This window comes from Berghia stephanieae, chromosome 1 (assembly GCF_034508935.2).
Source record: "Berghia stephanieae isolate SIO BIC M18660-M18661 chromosome 1, UCSD_Bste_1.3, whole genome shotgun sequence".
In the NCBI taxonomy this organism is placed as follows: Eukaryota; Metazoa; Mollusca; class Gastropoda; order Nudibranchia; family Aeolidiidae; genus Berghia; species Berghia stephanieae.
In genome coordinates, this window is record NC_088360.1 from 110,291,366 (window position 1) to 110,310,573 (window position 19,208).

At 34.3% G+C, this 19,208-nt stretch overlaps 1 protein-coding gene across 3 annotated transcripts in view; it reads right to left on the reverse strand.

The window, feature by feature from the left end:
• Positions 1 to 4,612: 4,612 nt before the first annotated feature.
• LOC144962712 (fatty acid-binding protein homolog 9-like) overlaps positions 4,613 to 19,208 on the reverse strand; it is a 34,133-nt gene continuing 19,537 nt past the window's right edge. For all 3 annotated transcript variants that reach the window (XM_078895902.1, XM_078895901.1, XM_078895900.1), the window contains exons 3-5: positions 7,238 to 7,425; positions 6,141 to 6,242; positions 4,613 to 5,595 (exon numbers count right to left, since the gene is read on the reverse strand). In XM_078895902.1, coding sequence (XP_078752028.1) covers positions 5,539 to 5,595; positions 6,141 to 6,242; positions 7,238 to 7,425 — 347 coding nt within the window. In that variant the 3' untranslated portion in view covers positions 4,613 to 5,538. The remainder of the gene's footprint in view (positions 5,596 to 6,140; positions 6,243 to 7,237; positions 7,426 to 19,208) is intronic.

Below are 19,208 nucleotides of genomic sequence, written 5' to 3' on the forward strand. Positions count from 1 at the left end.
TATCGCAATTGCCATTTAACAATTCACGCTGAACATTACAGATGCATCAAGTGTCTGCTGGCATATTTGCTTAGCTTTTGCAATGTTTTATTATATATATTTTTTATTTTATTATTATTTTATTTTTCTTTACTTTTTTTATTTAAAAAAAAACTTAGCCAGTCCATTAGAAAAAAAAGTATGCCTTTTCACACTTTGTGCAATTATAAAATTTATTAACATTTTTGTTATTCATAGGAAAGTGTTCGTTTTATTTGCATTTATTTTGCAGTTTGAATAATTATTTGTTCATCAAAAGGAGAAAGCACCTATAAGTGGAATATATTTAATCGCTATGCCATGAAACCAATCATCACTTACAGATTCTTTGAACTTAATTGAGGATCACATTAGCCTGCTAAAAGAAGGCAAAAGAAAGAATATTTATTTTCCTTATTATTGATGTGCTACGATTCAGGGTAGGGTTTCTGACCCCCCCCCCCCCCCCCCCCCCCCCCATATTGGCAGGGAGGTACTTACTGCGTCTTCTATCACCCTATATCTGTTTTCCAACTTGCTTTCTGTCTTTGTCTTGGAATGAGATTACTTGGTTTTGTCCTGGCCCTGACCGGATACCCTGGCTGGGAGGGAAACAGTCAAATGTATAGTTAGTTTTGGGAGGTGATATTTTTCCTTGTAAATCATCTCTCTTTTTTGGACTATATTATTTTTTCTTTTACATATATAATGATTTGTAAACATTTGAGTGTTTTCCTCTTAGTGGGGACATGTGCTTGTGTCTGGATGAGACTTTTAGGTGATCTCAAACTAAGAACACTCTTGGAATCTACACCTGTTCCCAATTTGAACCCTTCCTTTTTCTCTTACTTTTTCTCTTGTGCTTTCGATTGTAATTCTATGATCTTTTTCTTATTTACTGTATAAACATTTGTTTACAACTCAGAAAGGAACAGATAAGGGATGAAAAATCATGACATGATTATTTCTAAATTATTATTACTTCATTTACATTATCATTATCATCATTATTATTATTATTATTATTATTATTATTATTATTATTATTATTATTATTATTATTATAATCATCACTATCATAATCATCATCATCATCATATTTATGAAGAATTGATATTCATTTGGAATCGGGATTTGAATTTTTAACTTTTGATTACATGGTAAAGTGTAATGATAACTTTCTAATATCCAATGTATTTCTACATTCATTGATACCGTTATGAAATTATAGTGTCGTGTGACTTAACCGGAAACAAATAAACTGCTGGAATAAAAATCAAACAAAAAAAAACCTCCCGATGTTGACTTTTTTCTTAAAATAAGGAAACGAGGAACAGTGAGATAGAAAAAATGATAAATGCTTTTTTTAAAGGCATAGTAAAGTAGCTTGATATCTTATTACAAACCCAATGATTTAATCATTTTTTGAAAGCTGCAAACATTTCATCCGTCATTTACCATTCAAGCTTAAATCAAGAGTATCCTTCCTAAATCAGTGACTATTTTAAGCAGCAGTAGAATTAGACCCCTAAATTGGCTCACTGTTTAAGCGGAGATTAGGCATCACACCAAATTGTCATAGGAAATTATACCTTGTTTCCTCTGTCCACCCGGATGAGATGTGTCTGTGAGATCTGGCGGAAAGTACTTTGCAATAAAAGGTAGTACCCAATTTAACTGTCTATTTAACGTTACAGAAATTGGGATAATCACTGACTTGGTAAGACTTCTTTTTACTACAATGTAATCTTGGATTGTCCAATGAACTAAAGGTGAAAAAACTTCACAAGAATTTATTGAACAACTTATAGATTTATGTTACAAGAAGTTCAGCGAAGTCTGTTTTCCTTTCTTTCTTTAAAAAAAAACATTTTTAATTTTAAAAAATAATTTTTTTTGTTGCTTTGCCCAACAATTGAAGATCACACATTTCTCTTTAAATCAAAATATTTGTGGTACAATGGTTGTGAAAATGTATCCATTTGTTTCTTTCCTTTCTCATTAAGTCCACGCTCTTATATGCATGATGTATTCTTTCGCAAACAGCGGCATACAGTTGAAAAAAAAAAGCATTTTCATCCTATATATATTTACTGCACTAATAAATCCCAACTGATAACTTTTGCGAATATCAGAATTATGGTGATCATGCATTTCGATCAAAAGGAAAGCCTTTGACAAATTCTGTCACCAAACCAACGTCCAGTCTTTCAAAGAAAACTATAGGAAGGAACCGAAAAGTACTCCAATCCAATCTGTCAATATTCTCTCACAGCAAAGCGTATTCATTTCCTTCCCCGAAAAAAAAATCAAAACAAGGGTCTGGACAAAACTATATCACTTCACCATGGACAATATAGAGGGCCATAGAGAAAGGGAAATTTGACTAATGGGAAATAAGACCCTACCTGCCTAAAACTCCTACCAACCGAGTAGCTGAGTGGAAAGGTATTGCTCTTCCGACTATGGGACCCGGGTTCGAGTACCACTGTTTGAATCTCGTTTTTTCTTTAAGCAAGAAATGTAAATATGCTCCCCCGTCCTCTAAGCTCCTGATACATAATGCACGTTCGTCCGGATAAACCCATGCAAGAAAAAAAGTGACCATGATGTTCTTAAAGATAAGATATCGATGATGATGATGATGATGGTTGTGGTGTGGTCTTGGATTTGATGGTGATTGTGGTAGAAGTGTGTAGAAAAAAGGAATTTAATGAGAATTATGGGGAATCCAGTATTTAAAAAGCGATGATTTTCTCGTCCTTTTACTTTGCTTTCATAGTTGCGATGACTGTCTTTTTAAGATGTTCATGTCGAGGATGTGATACATCGATAACCGTAGAAAATAAAGAAAAGACAACAAATGACTAAAAACAAACAGAAAATAAGATGAACATGTGGACAAAAAGAAGAAATCATTCCGATATCTGATAAAATATCTTTATTGTAGCAGATAGAGGATATTTTTATTGTTGGTTCCATTCAGGATGATACACGAGAAAGCGAGATGAGCAAATAATGACGATGGATGGGATTATTCCCACCAGCTCAATTGTTTGCTCTTGTGTTATCCATCCTATGAGATTGGCGTCATTGTGATATCAAACATACGGGGTTTCCTACTGGATGTTGAATATTCATAAATGGGATCTCGGGGCTTAATAAGCCTTATTAACGATTAGATGAACAATGATTCATCGCTATTCACGTGGATCACAAGAAAATGAAGTTATGTGGTCATCGAGTAATTTATATTTCCAATCTTCTTGTGCGGCTGTGTGGTCTTGCGATATGACAATCGGCATAGGGTTGGAAGGTCCAGGGTTCGAGTCCCGCTCTGAGCGGCACATAGTTGAGTGCTTAGAAAAGGCTCTTTACTCACATTCTCTCAACATGCTCGGGTGTAAAATGAGTACCTGACCGTTGTCTCTGTCCGAAAAAAATATAATATCGCCTAACACAGGCGGCGTGTCTCGTCCTACATGTTAAGTGTTCTTGTTGTTAGGGATCCCTTGTAAAGCGATTTGGGGATATTTAATTTAGTGGATATTGCTCTAAATAAATGCTCGTTTTCTTTTCTTCTCATTGGCGTGATATAAAGCCAGCAGTCAGCATGGAAAAGACGTGTAGACAACTTCAGGATCGTCTTACATTCTATAATATTCTATCACCAGTCTACAAAGAGGTGAATTAGACGAATCTGCATATTTGCAGATATGATAACTGAACGCAATAATATATTATGGACTTAAAAGAACTGAACAATTGTGTACTTAAGGTGTAATGGTAAAATGTCTGACCGGTAATCAGAAGGTATGAGGTTCGATCTCCAGTCAAGGTAGACTGATTTTTTGGGATGTTTTTTTTTTTTTTTCTCCCATTTTTCTTTCTTGCTTTGGTACCTTTCATACACACTTGTTCTGGTCTTTATCTTACAACGTTGCTGGCTACCTAGTTTCTTAACATGATATTTTTGACTTGTTTTAACATTGTTTTAATGGACAAAATTGTGTGCTAGTTTGACAGTATTTCCTTTACAACAATGAGCCCAACAATTATTATGTGTCCATCAAGTATTGATTGTTTCTTCTACTCTTCTCTCTGGCGTGATATAAATCCAGTTGTTAGGATGAAAAAAAAAGAGTCAGAGTAAGCAACTTCAAGACCTTAAAATAAATTATTGTATATTCTATCACCCGCCTATGACGTATATTTATTTACAGGTTTGATAACCCAAAGTGTTATGGACTCATTGTTGTAATTGAAATATTCTTAAACCAACGCAAAATATCTTCCATTACAGCAATGTTAAATCGAGTCCATAATTGCGTTCTGTTAGTAGACCTGCAAAGGTGCAAATATGTGCACGCCGCCCGTCTACAATAAGGTAAACTACAACACTTGTCATAATAAACACCGATTCATAAACACTCTTTTCTGTTAATAACAAAGGATTTATAACCTTTTCATTTACATATATATGTCCTTAAATATTATACACATGCAAAAATAACACATACACAAATAATATTCGCATGCGGGAAAACAAACATACACACAGTAAAATCATAACGAAAAAAAAAAGAGAAAGATATTTGATCAATTTACAAACAAATATTTTATTTCCCATAAGTAAGCAAATAAGGACAAGGGTAGCATAATATATTTAGGTAAGAATGAATAATATCCTACAATATTCGTCCTCGATTATACGCACCCTTTATTTCAGAGAACTTCAAACGACTGTAACCAAATTCCATGCTTTTCACAATTATATAATCTCACACAACAGACTTAATATCCATTTTAAAAAAAGAAAAGAAAAAAAAAAAGGAAAAAGAATAGAGATAGATAGATAGATAGCTAGCTAGATAGATAGACAGATAAGAATATATATATATATATATATATATATATATATATATATATATATATATATATATATATAACTTATCGGTGACTGAAGAGACGCAAGATCATCGAAATGATCGTCTTGACGAAAACATGTGAGTGTTCTTATCTATTTTACATGCTCTCCTCAGTATTATCGAGCACTCTCGTATCTACAAATACCCATCAACACTCATATATATATATATATAGATATATATATATATATATATATATATATATATATATATATATTTATATATCTGGAGAGAGAGAGAGAGAGAGAGAGAGAGAGAGAGAGAGAGAGAGAGAGAGAGAGAGAGAGAGAGAGAGAGAGAATAAGGAATGAATCATTTAAAAACAAATACGCTATCACAAATGAAATTTACTTCCATACAAAAGTGTTAGGGTTATTATAATCAATACTTTATTTTGTTCGTTTTAAATTTTCTTTTTTAAAAGTCGAAAATGAAATATGTACGTAAATTATTTGAGCAGCAAGCGGTGAAAAAAAAGTGTACATGGACGATATCAATTGTTAATTAATCACATTGTTGTTTGACGAGCATAAGCTTCCATTCTATTTGATCCGTCATTGTTTGATAAACACCTCATCACGTCAAAAAGACTTCAGGAGATCTTTTTGTATATACGACTACAAGACACTGATCCATTCGCTGTAAAAGTCTGGTGATAAAATTATAGAGATAAAAAATAATGTCAAGGAATGATATCATCGTCATTATCATCATCATCATCATCATCATCATCATTAACAACAAAAACTTCATCGCTACAGCTATACTAATATTAACGCCACGACCACCACAACCACCGCCACCGTCGCAGACACCTCCACCACCACCACCATCCTCCTCCTCTTCCTCCGCCTCCTCCTCCTCATCATCATCAACATTCATCATCAATTGAAATGCCTTACGCATTCGGCCATTTCGCTTTTAGCTTGTTACTAGATAGATGGACCTACAAATTTACCTCAACGAAAATTTGTTGTAATAAAATGCCCTATCGCTAGTGACATCCTACTTGGATAGGAACATGAAATAATTTTTATTAAGGTTAATGTGAGCCGTAAGTGTTACCATTACATTAACCACTTAACTTCCGTATACTCAGGAAAAACATGTATTTCAAAATTCGGCCAGAAAACTCGGCCTTCAAATACCGATCGATTTAATAGATCGATACTTGGTTATACGTGTAAACCTTACCATCGTGAGTTCATCCCCTGACGTGCTCCGAACATTTCTAGATTCAAACCCGTCACCTTTCTGTGTTTCTACCAAGGTATCTCCCTCAACGGTGTACACCACCTGTGTATACAAATGTTCAAACAATAAACACAGGTAAATGGCCTATGAAAAGTGAGTGAATGGCGACGATAGAGCCCCGGGAAACATGGATTACAATAACGCATTCCAATACACTGTCGTACTCTAGAAAATAAAAACACGTAGTTAAAATTTTGGCCAGAAAACTCATCCTTCAAATTTTGATCGATTAAAATTATTATAATCTTCTAAAGATAATCTTAAACCCAGGACTTGAATCTAGTCCTAGGTTAGAGAGTTCTTTTGCAAAATGAGGGTCATTTTAATCGATTGATATTATGTATGAAAGACGAGTTTTCTGACCAAAAATTTGGATAGCAGAAAACATGAACTTTTACAAATTCAGATGGTACTAGAAACACTGCTATCCAGCGTGAGCATATAACGCCCCCCCCCCCCCCCAATAAAATTGAACCCCCCCCCCAAAAAAAAAAATAAACAAACTCCGAAAAAACAAAAAAAAAAAAACAAAAACAAAACACAAACAAACCCAAATCCCAAAGCAGACAAACAACCAAGCAATACAAAAAAAAAACAAAAACAAAAAAAAAAACAAAAAAATATTTTTAAAAAAAGCAACAACCAAAAATCAAACTAATAAAATAAAGAGAAAAAAAACCCCCAAGAATCTTGCCCAAGGAAGAAGGGGCACGAACCCGGGAACTTCCGCCCGGTTCACCGTTCAATGTGTTAGCCACTTGGCCACTTCGCCCCCCCCCCCCCCCCCCTCCATCTAAATAGTCTAAATATATGCTGGTCGTCAATACAGATTATCCATCCTCACTCTTTTACGTCTTGTAATCTTAAGAATCTGCCTATAAAGCCTGTTGCTGAAATGATTATGTAATTATGTAACCCATTCACTAGTAGTACTTCGCAGTACTGGTTAAATAAACACTCCCAATGATGTATAAACCAAAAGAATAGAGGGTTTGGTGTCACAACTTTTCTTCACTATTGGCAACAAAACAACATACCGACACTGGCCTTCCATCAAGTGTTTTGGTGTCCACTGCCTGTCCTTCCGTGTATTTGTCCACCTTCTCCCCTGCAGGACTCGTGACCACAATGGTCCAGACCTTTCCATCGACGCTGATGTCGTGAGAGACCTTCGAGGCAACAGTAAGGCCTGCCAATGCTAGTTTGATGTTCTCATCGCTGACACCTGTACATTGTGAAACATAATTTGTGGCCAGTGGAAATCATAGATAGTTGGAGAAACGTTATTTATTGTAGAAGTAGTAGTAGTAGTAGTAGTAGTAGTAGTAGTAGTAGTAGTAGTAGTAGTAGTAGTAATAGTAGTAGTAGTAGTGGTAGAAGTAGTAGTAGTAGCAGTAGTAGTAGTAGTAGTAGTAGTAGTGGTAGTGGTAGTAGTATTAGTGGTATTAGTAGAAGTAGAAGTAGTAGTAGTAGTTAGTAGTAGTAGTTAGTAGTAGTAGTAGTAGTAGTATAGTATAGTTAGTAGGTAGTAGTAGTAGTAGAGTAGTAGTAGTAGTAGTAGTTAGTATAGTAGTAGTAGTAGTAGTAGTAGTAGTAGTAGTAGTAGTAGTAGTAGTAGTAGTAGTAGTAGAGTAGTAGTAGTAGTAGTTAGTAGTAGTAGTAGTATAGTAGTAGTAGTAGTAGTAATAGTAGTATAGTAGTAGTAGTAGTAGTAGTAGTAGTAGTAGTAGTAGTATAGTAGTAGTAGTAGTAGTAGTAGTGTAGTAGTAGTAGTAGTATAGTAGTAGTAGTATAGTAGTAGTAGTAGTAGTTAGTAGTAGTAGTAGTAGTAGTAGTAGTAGTAGTAGTAGTAGTAGTAGTAGTAGGTAGTTGGGTTAATAGTAATAGTAATAGTAGTAAGTAGTAGTATTAGTAGTTGTAGTAGTAATAGTAGTAGTAGTAGTAGAGTAGTAGAGTAGTAGTTAGTAGTAGTAGTAGTATAGTAGTAGTAGTTAGTAGTAGTAGTAGTAGTAGTGTAGTGTAGTATATAGTATATAGTAGTAGTAGTAGTAGTAGTAGTAGTAGTAGTAGAGTAGTATAGTAGTAGTAGTAGTTGTAGTAGTATAGTAGTATAGTAGTAGTAGAGTAGTATAGTAGTAGTAGTAGTAGTAGTAAGTAGTAGTAGTAGTATAGTAAGTAGTAGTAGTAGTATGTATAGTAGAAGTATAGTAGTTGTAGTAGTATAGTAGTAGTAGTAGTAGTAGTAGTAGTAGTAGTAGTAGTAGTAGTAGTAGTAGTAGTAGTAGTAGTAGTAGTAGTAGTAGTAGGAGAAGTAGTAGTAATGATAATAATAAAAAAAACTCTTATTATAGCGGAAACAAGTAATCAAAGTGTAAACATAACATTGTAGAGCGCTTTGCTCTGATTTTTTAACTTATGCTTCCCAATGTGACATTTACATCTAGTCATTTCCCAAGTACATTACGTGAAATTTAATGTTAATTTCATAAGGTTTGTTCGACTGTTCGTGCTCTTTGCAAAACCTCCACGACAATGGGAGATTCCATTAATTTATTTTAAGGCTATGATGATAGGGGTTTAACCAAGTTAAGAGCGTCGGATCGAGAAAACCGGATGGAGCGAATTATCAGTTGTTTTGATAACCTATTTCAGTGATCGTGCTCAAAATCACCTGTCACTCACCAAAGTGAATACACACTTGCAAATTCGCCTCAAATTATACCAAATGAATTAATCATGCTAATACGAAATGGAATTTTGTGAAGTTTTGACTTGTTTTATAACCCCTTATCTCACATCTATTATTGGTACTTTGAATACGTATACTGGCTATGGCTATGTAATTATAGGATGAGCCCATTGAGAGAACCAACCAGTTGCTTGTTTTGAAAAGTAAATACATTATACACTTTTTATTACAAACTTTTATCAATGTCATAAAATATAACTAGAAAGAGCTAGAAAGAGTTCAAACAAAACGGATCCATTTTTATGATATAATGAGAGTGGTAGGTTTTCTTAAATTGAAATAAATTAGATCCTATATTCTTTGGAATTTTACTCATTACACGGGATTAATCAATTATGCCTTGATAAGCGAGGCTCCAGATTAATTATTAAGCCTGCGTATGGCAAACTGACAAATTTCTATTTTATCAGATCTGTCAATCAAGATATCTTTTTCATGAAGATGGCTCTATGGCCATTAGTACCGTAGATGCTCTGGTGATCAAAATGAATCTTGTGATTAGATCTGTTTATGGTCGTTAACATTTTTCGATTAAATCTGGTAACATGAAATACCCCAGGGGATTCGTGTTGTGGGGGCTAACATGATAATATTTCTCGTCCGCAGATCAATACAGTCATTTTCTCTTAATGAAACCTGTCATGGAGTGGACAGTCAATGCAATTAGTGTCTGATTGGAAAATCACTAAGTTGGTTTCGGCTGATTTTCTTCTTCAGTTCGTAAGCGCAAGAGGTTAAACACCACTTAATTTGTTCTAAAGAGTAAAAGCATGCGGCGATGAAGGATAGGGTAAATCAGTAACAGTAACAGATTAAAATATTAAATGAAAAAAGACACATATTATCGAAACATATGGAATAAGAAATAGGATTGGGTGCCCACATTTTTCGTACAAACAATATTTCATTTTTTGTCAGCAAAACACAGAATTATTGGCAAATCTAATAATTACAAAACTATATTTTACATGTTGATATACGAGTAACTTGCGACCCTTTTCTAAGCTAAGAAAATGTTATCACTCGTTGACTCAAATGATTATTTATACAATCTTCTAGGACAAAGTGATCCGTCATTTACAGGATTAGATGAGTTTGCAGATTGACTACAAACGTAGCACGTATAATGTAGGGTTTAGCGTAAGCAGCATAATTTCAGGTTTGTAAAACATTTCCTCGAATAATTTATGGAAGAAATCAATATTGGTAAACTAATTTATTTTATCTGTTCACTTGGAAGAAAATGTTTGCCAACAAAAAAAAAAAAACAACAACATATTATGGTTTAAGTCATTGTTGAACTCGTTTTATCTGTCCAACTGGACGAATACATTTGCCAACAGACTTTATTACTAGACCGATTTTGAATGTTGATAGCTCAAAAGATTTGTCTCGGTCGAATTTAATTTTTACGTAAGTATTAAAAGAAATGAAAAGTTTCTGTGCATGTCTTCTACTTTTGTGATTTGTCTACGACGTCATAATCCATTTGATGTTTTTTAAAAATGTTTTCAAGTTAAATTTATAATGAAGATGTTTGCCAGATTCATTTCCGCGCATCCACAGACTTTATTACCGTAACCGATTTTGATCGTTGATGGCTAAAAAGATTCGTCCCGATGCAATAATGATAATAATAAATAATGACGTGCATTTCGTATAGCGCGTTCTATGCAACCACAGAAAGTTTTGGAATTTTTCTTTGATACGATTAACAATGTGGTGTCGCTGGAGCTCCTTTAGAAACGAGAATTTGACTCCTTTATAATCAAGTCCGAAAGATAGTGGGGGCATCGCCATTAAAGCATTTAGAAACAGCGCTTGAAATTTATATTCAAATCGTGCTTTGACGGGAAGCCAGTGCAAAGTTGCCAAAAGGGGAGTAGCGTGGTCAATACAATTCTAGCAGTTGAATTTTTCACAAATGGAAGCTTTCAGGGGCACTCTTCAGGCAGGCCAGAGAAAAGTATGTTACAATAGTACATTTTAGGCAGTAATAGAGAAACCATGAGCTGTTTTGTGACGTTAGTTCTCATATAGTTTCGAATTGATTTTATTTTTGACAGCTAGAAATACATGCTTTTGCAGAGAGCAATGATCTGCTTGCTCATAGACAAATTTTCATCATAAAAAAAGCTCCAAGAATTCTCACCTTTTTAGATGGAGTTACTTTGCAATCATCAAAATTTAGTTCGAAGTGTTAAGTTATTTTCCAATAGAATAATGATTACAATAGATTAGTGTCTGTTCGGATTAGACTTTATCTCCTCGCAAATATTGAGGTTGTCTAGTTGTATATATATATATATATATATATATATATATATATATATATATATATATATATATATATATATAATCAGGATAATATATAAAAACCGTATAATATGCGGGAGAAAATTATCTCCAACACACAATGACCTTTATAAATAATTGGCACACGCAAAGTTCCCTTTTATAATGAAGGTAGGCAATAGAATTTTGGGAATGTCAATTATGTTCAGTTAGAAAAATATTCTCGTCATCACGTGCTGCAAATATATTATAGGAGATATCAATGTTTATCTTAATGTGAGATCTTGCCAAAAATCGATTTGTGATGGCCAGAGACAAGGGGTCCAAGCATAATAGAGGAGAGATATTGCTATTGTCCGCGTTACAAACCCCAAAGACCCCATCGCTCGGACAGGCTACCCTTTTTAGCAAAGTGAATTAATTCGCCCGAGACACTGTGCGGCACTCATAGATACTTACTCAACTGACATTACAATCGAAAAATTCGGAAGCCTTTATTACCCTTGCAAAACACGATAGCCGTTTGTCAGACAAAGAGTTTAATGCAATGGATACCAATTGTCTAATTTCCCTAGATACATGACACATGATGAATTTTTCAGTAGGTGATCATACAATGTTGAACGTCATTGTTTGAACAACAGTTCCCACTCTTTTCAATTCCCAATTAGAGTTTAGTAATCAAGAGTAACAAGTTTTGTCGATCTCCTTTAGCGTAGCACTGCTGATTGTATTAAAACCCCCCGGCAGGAATTTTCATTCAACAGTGGGTAATCGAGAAAGCATAATAATATGGTCCATTATAAATTATTCCAAAACACTTAGCATTGATCAAGATCTTGACGTCATGCAAGGGCTGAAATGTCTTCCGGGTTAGTTTGAGAGGGTGCAATAAGTTTAGACAAAGGAAAACCCAGTGTGAATTAGCTTTTTAAAAACAATTAAGAATGATGTCAAAATACTCGAAACTTTTTTTTTGTGGTACTTTTTTTAATTTCTTGTAAAGTATTTTGAAAGATGTACTCCTTTAAAAAAAAAGAGGGGGGGGGGAGGGGGGGGGGTGGGGTGGGCTTTACAGCTTTCTTTACATTCTTTACAGCTAATGTTAAATGTTTTCCAAAATAACACAGAATTGTTAGCAAAGCTAAAAATTATAAAATTATTTTTTTTACAGAATTTACGAGAAACTTGAGACCGTTTACTAACTCTATTTTCTAACTTTTCTATCACCCGTTGGCTCAAAAAAAAAAAAAATATAAAATCGGCCAGGGCGAATTGATTTGTCATTTACCGGTTTAAATGCGTTTGCAGATTGGATTTTGCCTGCAAAAGTAGCATGTATGATGTGTTCGTTTAGCTTACGTGACATGATTTCAATTTGTATAAACATTTCCTCACGGAATTTAATAATTTATGGAAATCAATATGGTTGAACTAATTTTATTTTATTTATCCAATCGGAAGGATAAGTTTGTCAACAAACTTTATTACCAGACGTGTTCCGACCTTTGATGGCTCAAGAGATTTGTGTCGGTCTAATTTAATATTCAAATTGGTATACAAATGAAAATAAATAAATGCCTATGCATAAACTTTCTAAATTTGTGATTTGTCCATGTCAAAATCAATCCGCTTTAAGAAGTGTTTTCAAGTTAAATTTACAGTGAAGATGTTTTGCCAGATTCATCTCTGCTCACTTACAGACTTTATTACCGAACCGATTTTGATCGTTGATGGCTCAAAAGATTCACCTCGATTTATGTTTATTTCCACAATACTATGATAATTGAAAAAGGAAAGGGCCTGTTTGTAACAGCCTTTATTTTCTCGCAAACATTGCGGGTTCTCTACTAGATTAAAAAAATAATTTTGGAATTACATTTTGAAACCTAACTAAAAATGAAAATAAAATCCAAAGATTGATTCATCTTCAAAAATAAAGAATCTGAAAAAGAAAATCTATTTTAAGACAAATGAAGCTATTTAACTGTATAGCATTGTATGAAGCTATTCACTTGATCACTGGATTAACTTTTCTGTGACGAAAATTGTAAAATTCAAAAGATAAGAAATAATCAACCGTAGGATATTTATATTAAATTTTCTGGGTTTATCTTTGTGTTGATCACCAAATATGTACATAAAAAAGTGATTTGTTACCGGCATATTCGTTATACGAGTATTACTCGCCAAAGCCTTCTGTACGTACACAATGCCAAAAAATCGTGGTATTCAACACGAGCGATAATTGGTCCACTTAAAGCCTATTGTACTGTAATAATATACTGCCTAGAAGAAAATACCCTCAATTTTTCTGCCAAAAATCAGCAATTATGGTTTCATATAACTTCATTGTTTATCTTTAAGTGCTACTTTCTTTCAAGTGAAAAATTCACGCTTGTCTTTGTGTGTGTGTGTGTGTGTAAGTGTGTGTGTGTGTGTGTGTGTGTGTGTGTGCATGCGTATGTGTGTTTGTTTGTTTGTGCGTATGTGGAGGGGAATGGGGCGGGAATGTGAGTGTAAGTTGGGTGGAAGTGTTTGTATAGTGGACACAAAGCACATGCACCGGAGTCAAACGGCTACAGATTAATAAATTAATGTGAATTTGAATGAAGCTACCTCCAATGTTATAACACAGCTAAAGGACCTAATAACCTCACCCCCCATCCAAGTTTGCGATACAATCCCAATAAAAACGTTGAACATAACATTTAAAATCAATGGAACCGAATGCACATATGTGCAGGTCTGATAACCCAATTTATTATAGACTCATTGTTATAATTGATGAAGTCTCAAAATAAATGACGCAAAATACTGTCCATAACAACAATTCTAAACTAGGCCCATAATCGCGTTCGGATGTCAGACCTGCATATGTGCATACGTCGACTGGAACCCTTTGTTTTAACATTCTCATAATAACAATATAATAAACAAAATAATGTACTAAATATCAAGTGTGCAATAATTGTTTTGTATTTATTTATCCATTCCCAATCTATTGCTTGCTTGATAAAGATCCGAACAAGTATGTATGAAAGGTGCCATACAAAGCAAGAAAGAAAAATACAAGAAAAAAACATCCTTAAAAATTAGTCTACCTCGACTGGGGATCGAACCTAAGACCTTCTGATTGACCAAAGCCGCTTTACTATTGGTTGAAATTTATACATTGACCAAATAGCCAGGAAAATGTCTTGGAATTCATTGGGCAATATTACCTACACAATCACTTCGGACTAGCATTGAAAACCAAATAAAAAGAGGAAGATGGCGTTGGCTGGGTCACTTCCCAAGACAGCCCTGTACTGGACAGCAGATGGGAAGAGAAAGCGGGGAAGACCCAAAAAACCTGGCGAAGGACCATGGAGAAAGAATTTAAGGAAGCAGACTTGTCCTGAAATACAGCCACCGCAAAAGCAGCCGATCGCAAAAAATGGAAATGTCTGGTGGATGCCCTATATGCCTCAAGGCCCGAAGAGGATTAAGTAAGTAATCACTTCGGGGGACATAAAGTGAGTAGCCACTTGAAGCTTGAGGTTATGTGGTTTTAAGGTATGACATTCGCTTTCGGATAGGAAGGTCCTGGGTTCGAGCCTCGCTAGGCGCATATTTGAGTCCTAGGAAAAAGGCTTTTAACTCACATTCTCTCACCATATTCAGGTGTAAAATGAGTACCAGGCCGTTAACAGTGTTGTCTTGTCGGAAAAATTGTAATATCGCTAAACAGGCGTCACGCCTTGTTCTACATGTTACGGACCCTTTGTAAAGCGCTCTGAGCACGTTAAGTGGATTTTTCACTTTATAAAAGCTCACGTTGTAATATATATATATAATATATAACTAGTTTTTATAATTGATTTCTCACATGACATATTCAATAATATATCATTTCTTTTCTTTTTTTTTTGCTAGTGTATCACAACGATCAGTCTTAACCTCCCCCCCCCCCCCAAAAAAAAAAAAAAAAAAAAAAAAGAAAAAAAAAGAAGAAGAAGATGATGAGTGTTGACGAACAAATCCATGAGTAAAACATGTTAAACAGAAGTCCTTCTTGAATAACTGGGAGGAGAGTTGGGGTGGGGGGGGGGGGGAGCGTTGCTGCATTAAAAATAATATATGCTATAGTTTATTAATAATCTACTAAGTCATTGTTTAATACGGGCTGAAAAAAAATATTTGGACTTCCGTTAGTAGAGCGCGTTTTTACTATTATTTGTAATGATTCGCCGGCAATAAGAAAGCATTTCTGTTACAACACACGGACTTTGACTGGTACACCATGGCCATTAGTTGCATAGTCAGAAATAGTCGGTTATCTACAATCTTCATTTTCATCATAATTTTCTTAGTTCATATGTTAAATTATAACGGGTAGAACCGGAGTTGACCCTCTCCTTACCATCGACATGAAAATCCTCATATTGGTCTTATACATCACAAAACGTAAAGTTTGTTTTGCTTCACAAAATTATCTATATTGTACGTAGTTAACCCTCTCCTTACCAACTACAGGAAAATCGTCACATTCGTTACGATGCAATCAACAACTTTCTCATCTTATTATTCTTGTTTCTCATAAACTTTGAAGAAATTTTGTTTACTATTATGCATAGAATGTACTTGTTAATCTTCTGTTTGAGTAAGAAAAATCTATTTTTGGGGAAACTTCTGAAACTGGCCGGTAAGGAGAGGATGAATGCTTCTGAGTTTAAGTGTAAAGAAATAGTGATGGGTATGCCATTTTGGGGAAAATCCTGAAAATGGTCGGTAAGGAGAGAGTTAATCACAGTATTCGACTTGGTGAAAGTGCCGTAATAAAACACCGCCTGAAGAGATTCATCACTATAAAGCGGGTTTCTCAGAATTTATTCTCCTCTTCTTTATGGCTTGAGAAATCAATGTTGCAATCCCGATGAATATTGGCTTGATGTGGCCATTTGCAAATCTGGAGGGATCGCTTATTTTTTATTCTCCTCGCATGTTACAGTGTAACTTAGGATCGGAATTGGACATAATTTTTGGACACGTTTGTAGATATGTACACAGAATTGGGCCCGACCGATTGCTTTTTCGTCTTATGAACGTGAAGGAACGGGAACATCCAATCTCGAGAATATCCAATATCATAAGGACACAACTTACATTTTTAAAAAATCCTTTCATCTCTGTTTGATTAAACGTTATTTTGCTCAGTGAAATCATCGATGGCGGTAAATCTAGATTTTGCCCCTAAAACTTATTCATTTCCATTGGTCGGACGAGTTTCCAGTTGCGGCCCCTCAGTCCTGACCAGTGTCATCAGTAAAACTTTGGATCATCGCGAAATAAGACCAAATATATTCTCGGTTATTCTGCGTTCTAAATAACGCGTTATAAAAGTTTTGGCCAGAAAAGTCTTCCTTCATAAATAACCAAAACTCTAAAATCTGAGACTTTTTTGAAATCATTTTAATTGATCGAAGTTTAAAGGACGAATTTTCCAGCCAAAATTTCAAAGACGTGTTTTTTTTTTTCAGAGTACGGTAGATCTATGGTGATCAAAACGTTCACTTCTTTATCAGTTGTATCATGGCATAAATAAAAGGAAATGTTTCACTAAGAAAACCCACTGTTTTGAGAGAACGCTAAAGAGCAATATGAAGTAAAGAAATAAATAAGAATAAGTCATGAAATGAAAGCTTCAATTTATTATGTAGCCGTTTCGGGTTTCCTCTTTATCAACAAACACGATGAATGAAACACTAGGGACGAATGAGAGATGTGAGAATTCGTCCTAAATGTTTCAATCATCATGCTTCGTTGATAAAGGGGAAATCCGAAACGTCCACATTATCTGTCTGTGTTGAATAAATTAAAACATGCATTCCATTACATATTGTTATATATTCCCCCGAGCTTCAAACAACAACGTTTTTTATTTTCAATATGAATCTTCAATCTTGCTTTAAAATCAGTTTTTATCAACTGGTTCACTCCTACAAAATACCTGTTTGAGGCAATGGGTCACGAAAATAGCAGAGAATCCGATCTTTTCTAAAGTATAACTTTAAAACCTGCAAAAGATTATGCCGAGCATCTGCAGCATGAAACAATAGATATTGTCCGCAGTTCCCCCATAATGCTTTCAGCTAAATTGAGTTTCATCCTATCAAAAGGCTCGTTATAAAATGGACAATTTGAAAAAGCATAACAAAAACAAAACAAAAGCCCTCTGATCCTTTTTGTAAACAAAATAATCATCCTTTAATGGTGATCATGATGATCATACGGCTGCATCTTATTTTTTTTCCATAGCAGACGAAACGAATAATACAAAAAATAATAATCATCAAAATTATAAAACAACAAACAAAAAGAAAAAAAACAACCAAAAAACAAAAACAAAACAAAACTATATATATATATATATATATATATATATATATATATATATATATATATATATATATATAAGAATGCACAATACAAATAGATGAGGCCTGATAAATGTTATCAAAACGAAAAAGCTCATCTGTATGGAGACATGCTATTACGGGAGGCAGACTGTTGCCCTTTTTAATTCTCAGCATGCGTTGCGGATCCTGCCAATCCAACTCGCATTTCAACCTCATGGAATGCTGCTGTTAATCGATGTTCACATATTATCATCTTTGTTTGATTTTATTTGTCATCGAGTCTTTTCAGCACCTACAATGAAGCATCGGAATCTAGATATAATCAGATTATGAAACCTGTAAACAATGACCGAAATACTCTAAATGAACAAATAAATAAACGGAACGAGTGATTACCTAATATCATGGATATCACACGTATCTACATTTTTTATTGTTTTAAGTCTAAGGTATGCTCAATTGGTTCACATTGCTACGATCAAATGAAGATGTAATACATTCAGGGACGGCTGGTAATATTGGGCAGGGTGGGCAAATACCAGCCTGTTTTTTTCAAGTTATAAGCTGTATTACCAGGTCCGAAATAATCTAATTTAAATTAGATAATTTTAAAAGTTAGTACTTAAACTTGATACTTCGTACTGAAATCAATTTGTATGTATTTTTGATAGATTGCGAATCACCATGCACCCCGTAATGCATAAACCAGGATACGCTCCTGTTCTTTTTTTATCACCCCCCCCCCCCTTTCCCAACCACTCCACTCCGCCCACATCGTCATCTCATCGTCACGTCGCCTGACGGTGATTTTGCTGTCTGGCCTCTCTAGTTCTAGGTCGGGCTAATTCAAATGAGCCCACCTTATAAACCAGTGAGCACTAAATAGAGATTTTGGCAAACGAACTTTTTTTTATTTATTGCCTTACTTGTGCTGGTACCATTGATGTAATAACATTGGGAAGGTTCCAGTATTGAATTAAATGTATCAATTTACTAATATTATATCAAGTTAGTATTAACTTGTGTTGTTTTAATATATTTGTTTATCCATTTAAATTATCTCTTTTTTTCTCGTTTTCTTTAGTACTTCTCAAAACTCATTTATTTAAATTGTTGTCTTATTTGTTTGTTTGTTTTGTTTTTTTGTTTTGTTTTTTTTTAAACAAATTAATTTGTTCCTTTTTTTTAAAAAATTCTTAAAGTAATTACCGCTGTATTTTTATTGCCAGACTAAATATTTTTGCAAAACAATGTATTTTCTATTGCATTCCCTCTAATAAAACACTTTTATTCAGAAGTCACGACTAAATAAATATATAAAATACAACCCCCACCATTTTGGTTTACTCAACAATTGAATTAGTATACGAGAAATACTCTTCTGAGAAAGGAGAGAGTTGAATTCTAAGTTATAGAGGAAATAAAGACGTTTAAAGGAAGGGTGGGCAGATTCCGTACTTGCCCGTCCTGAATCTAATACATACATAATAGTTCGCGATGAAGAATCGGGAAGCTAGGGGTTGGTTGGGTAAGGAGTAAAGATAACACGGTCGTTATTGTTAT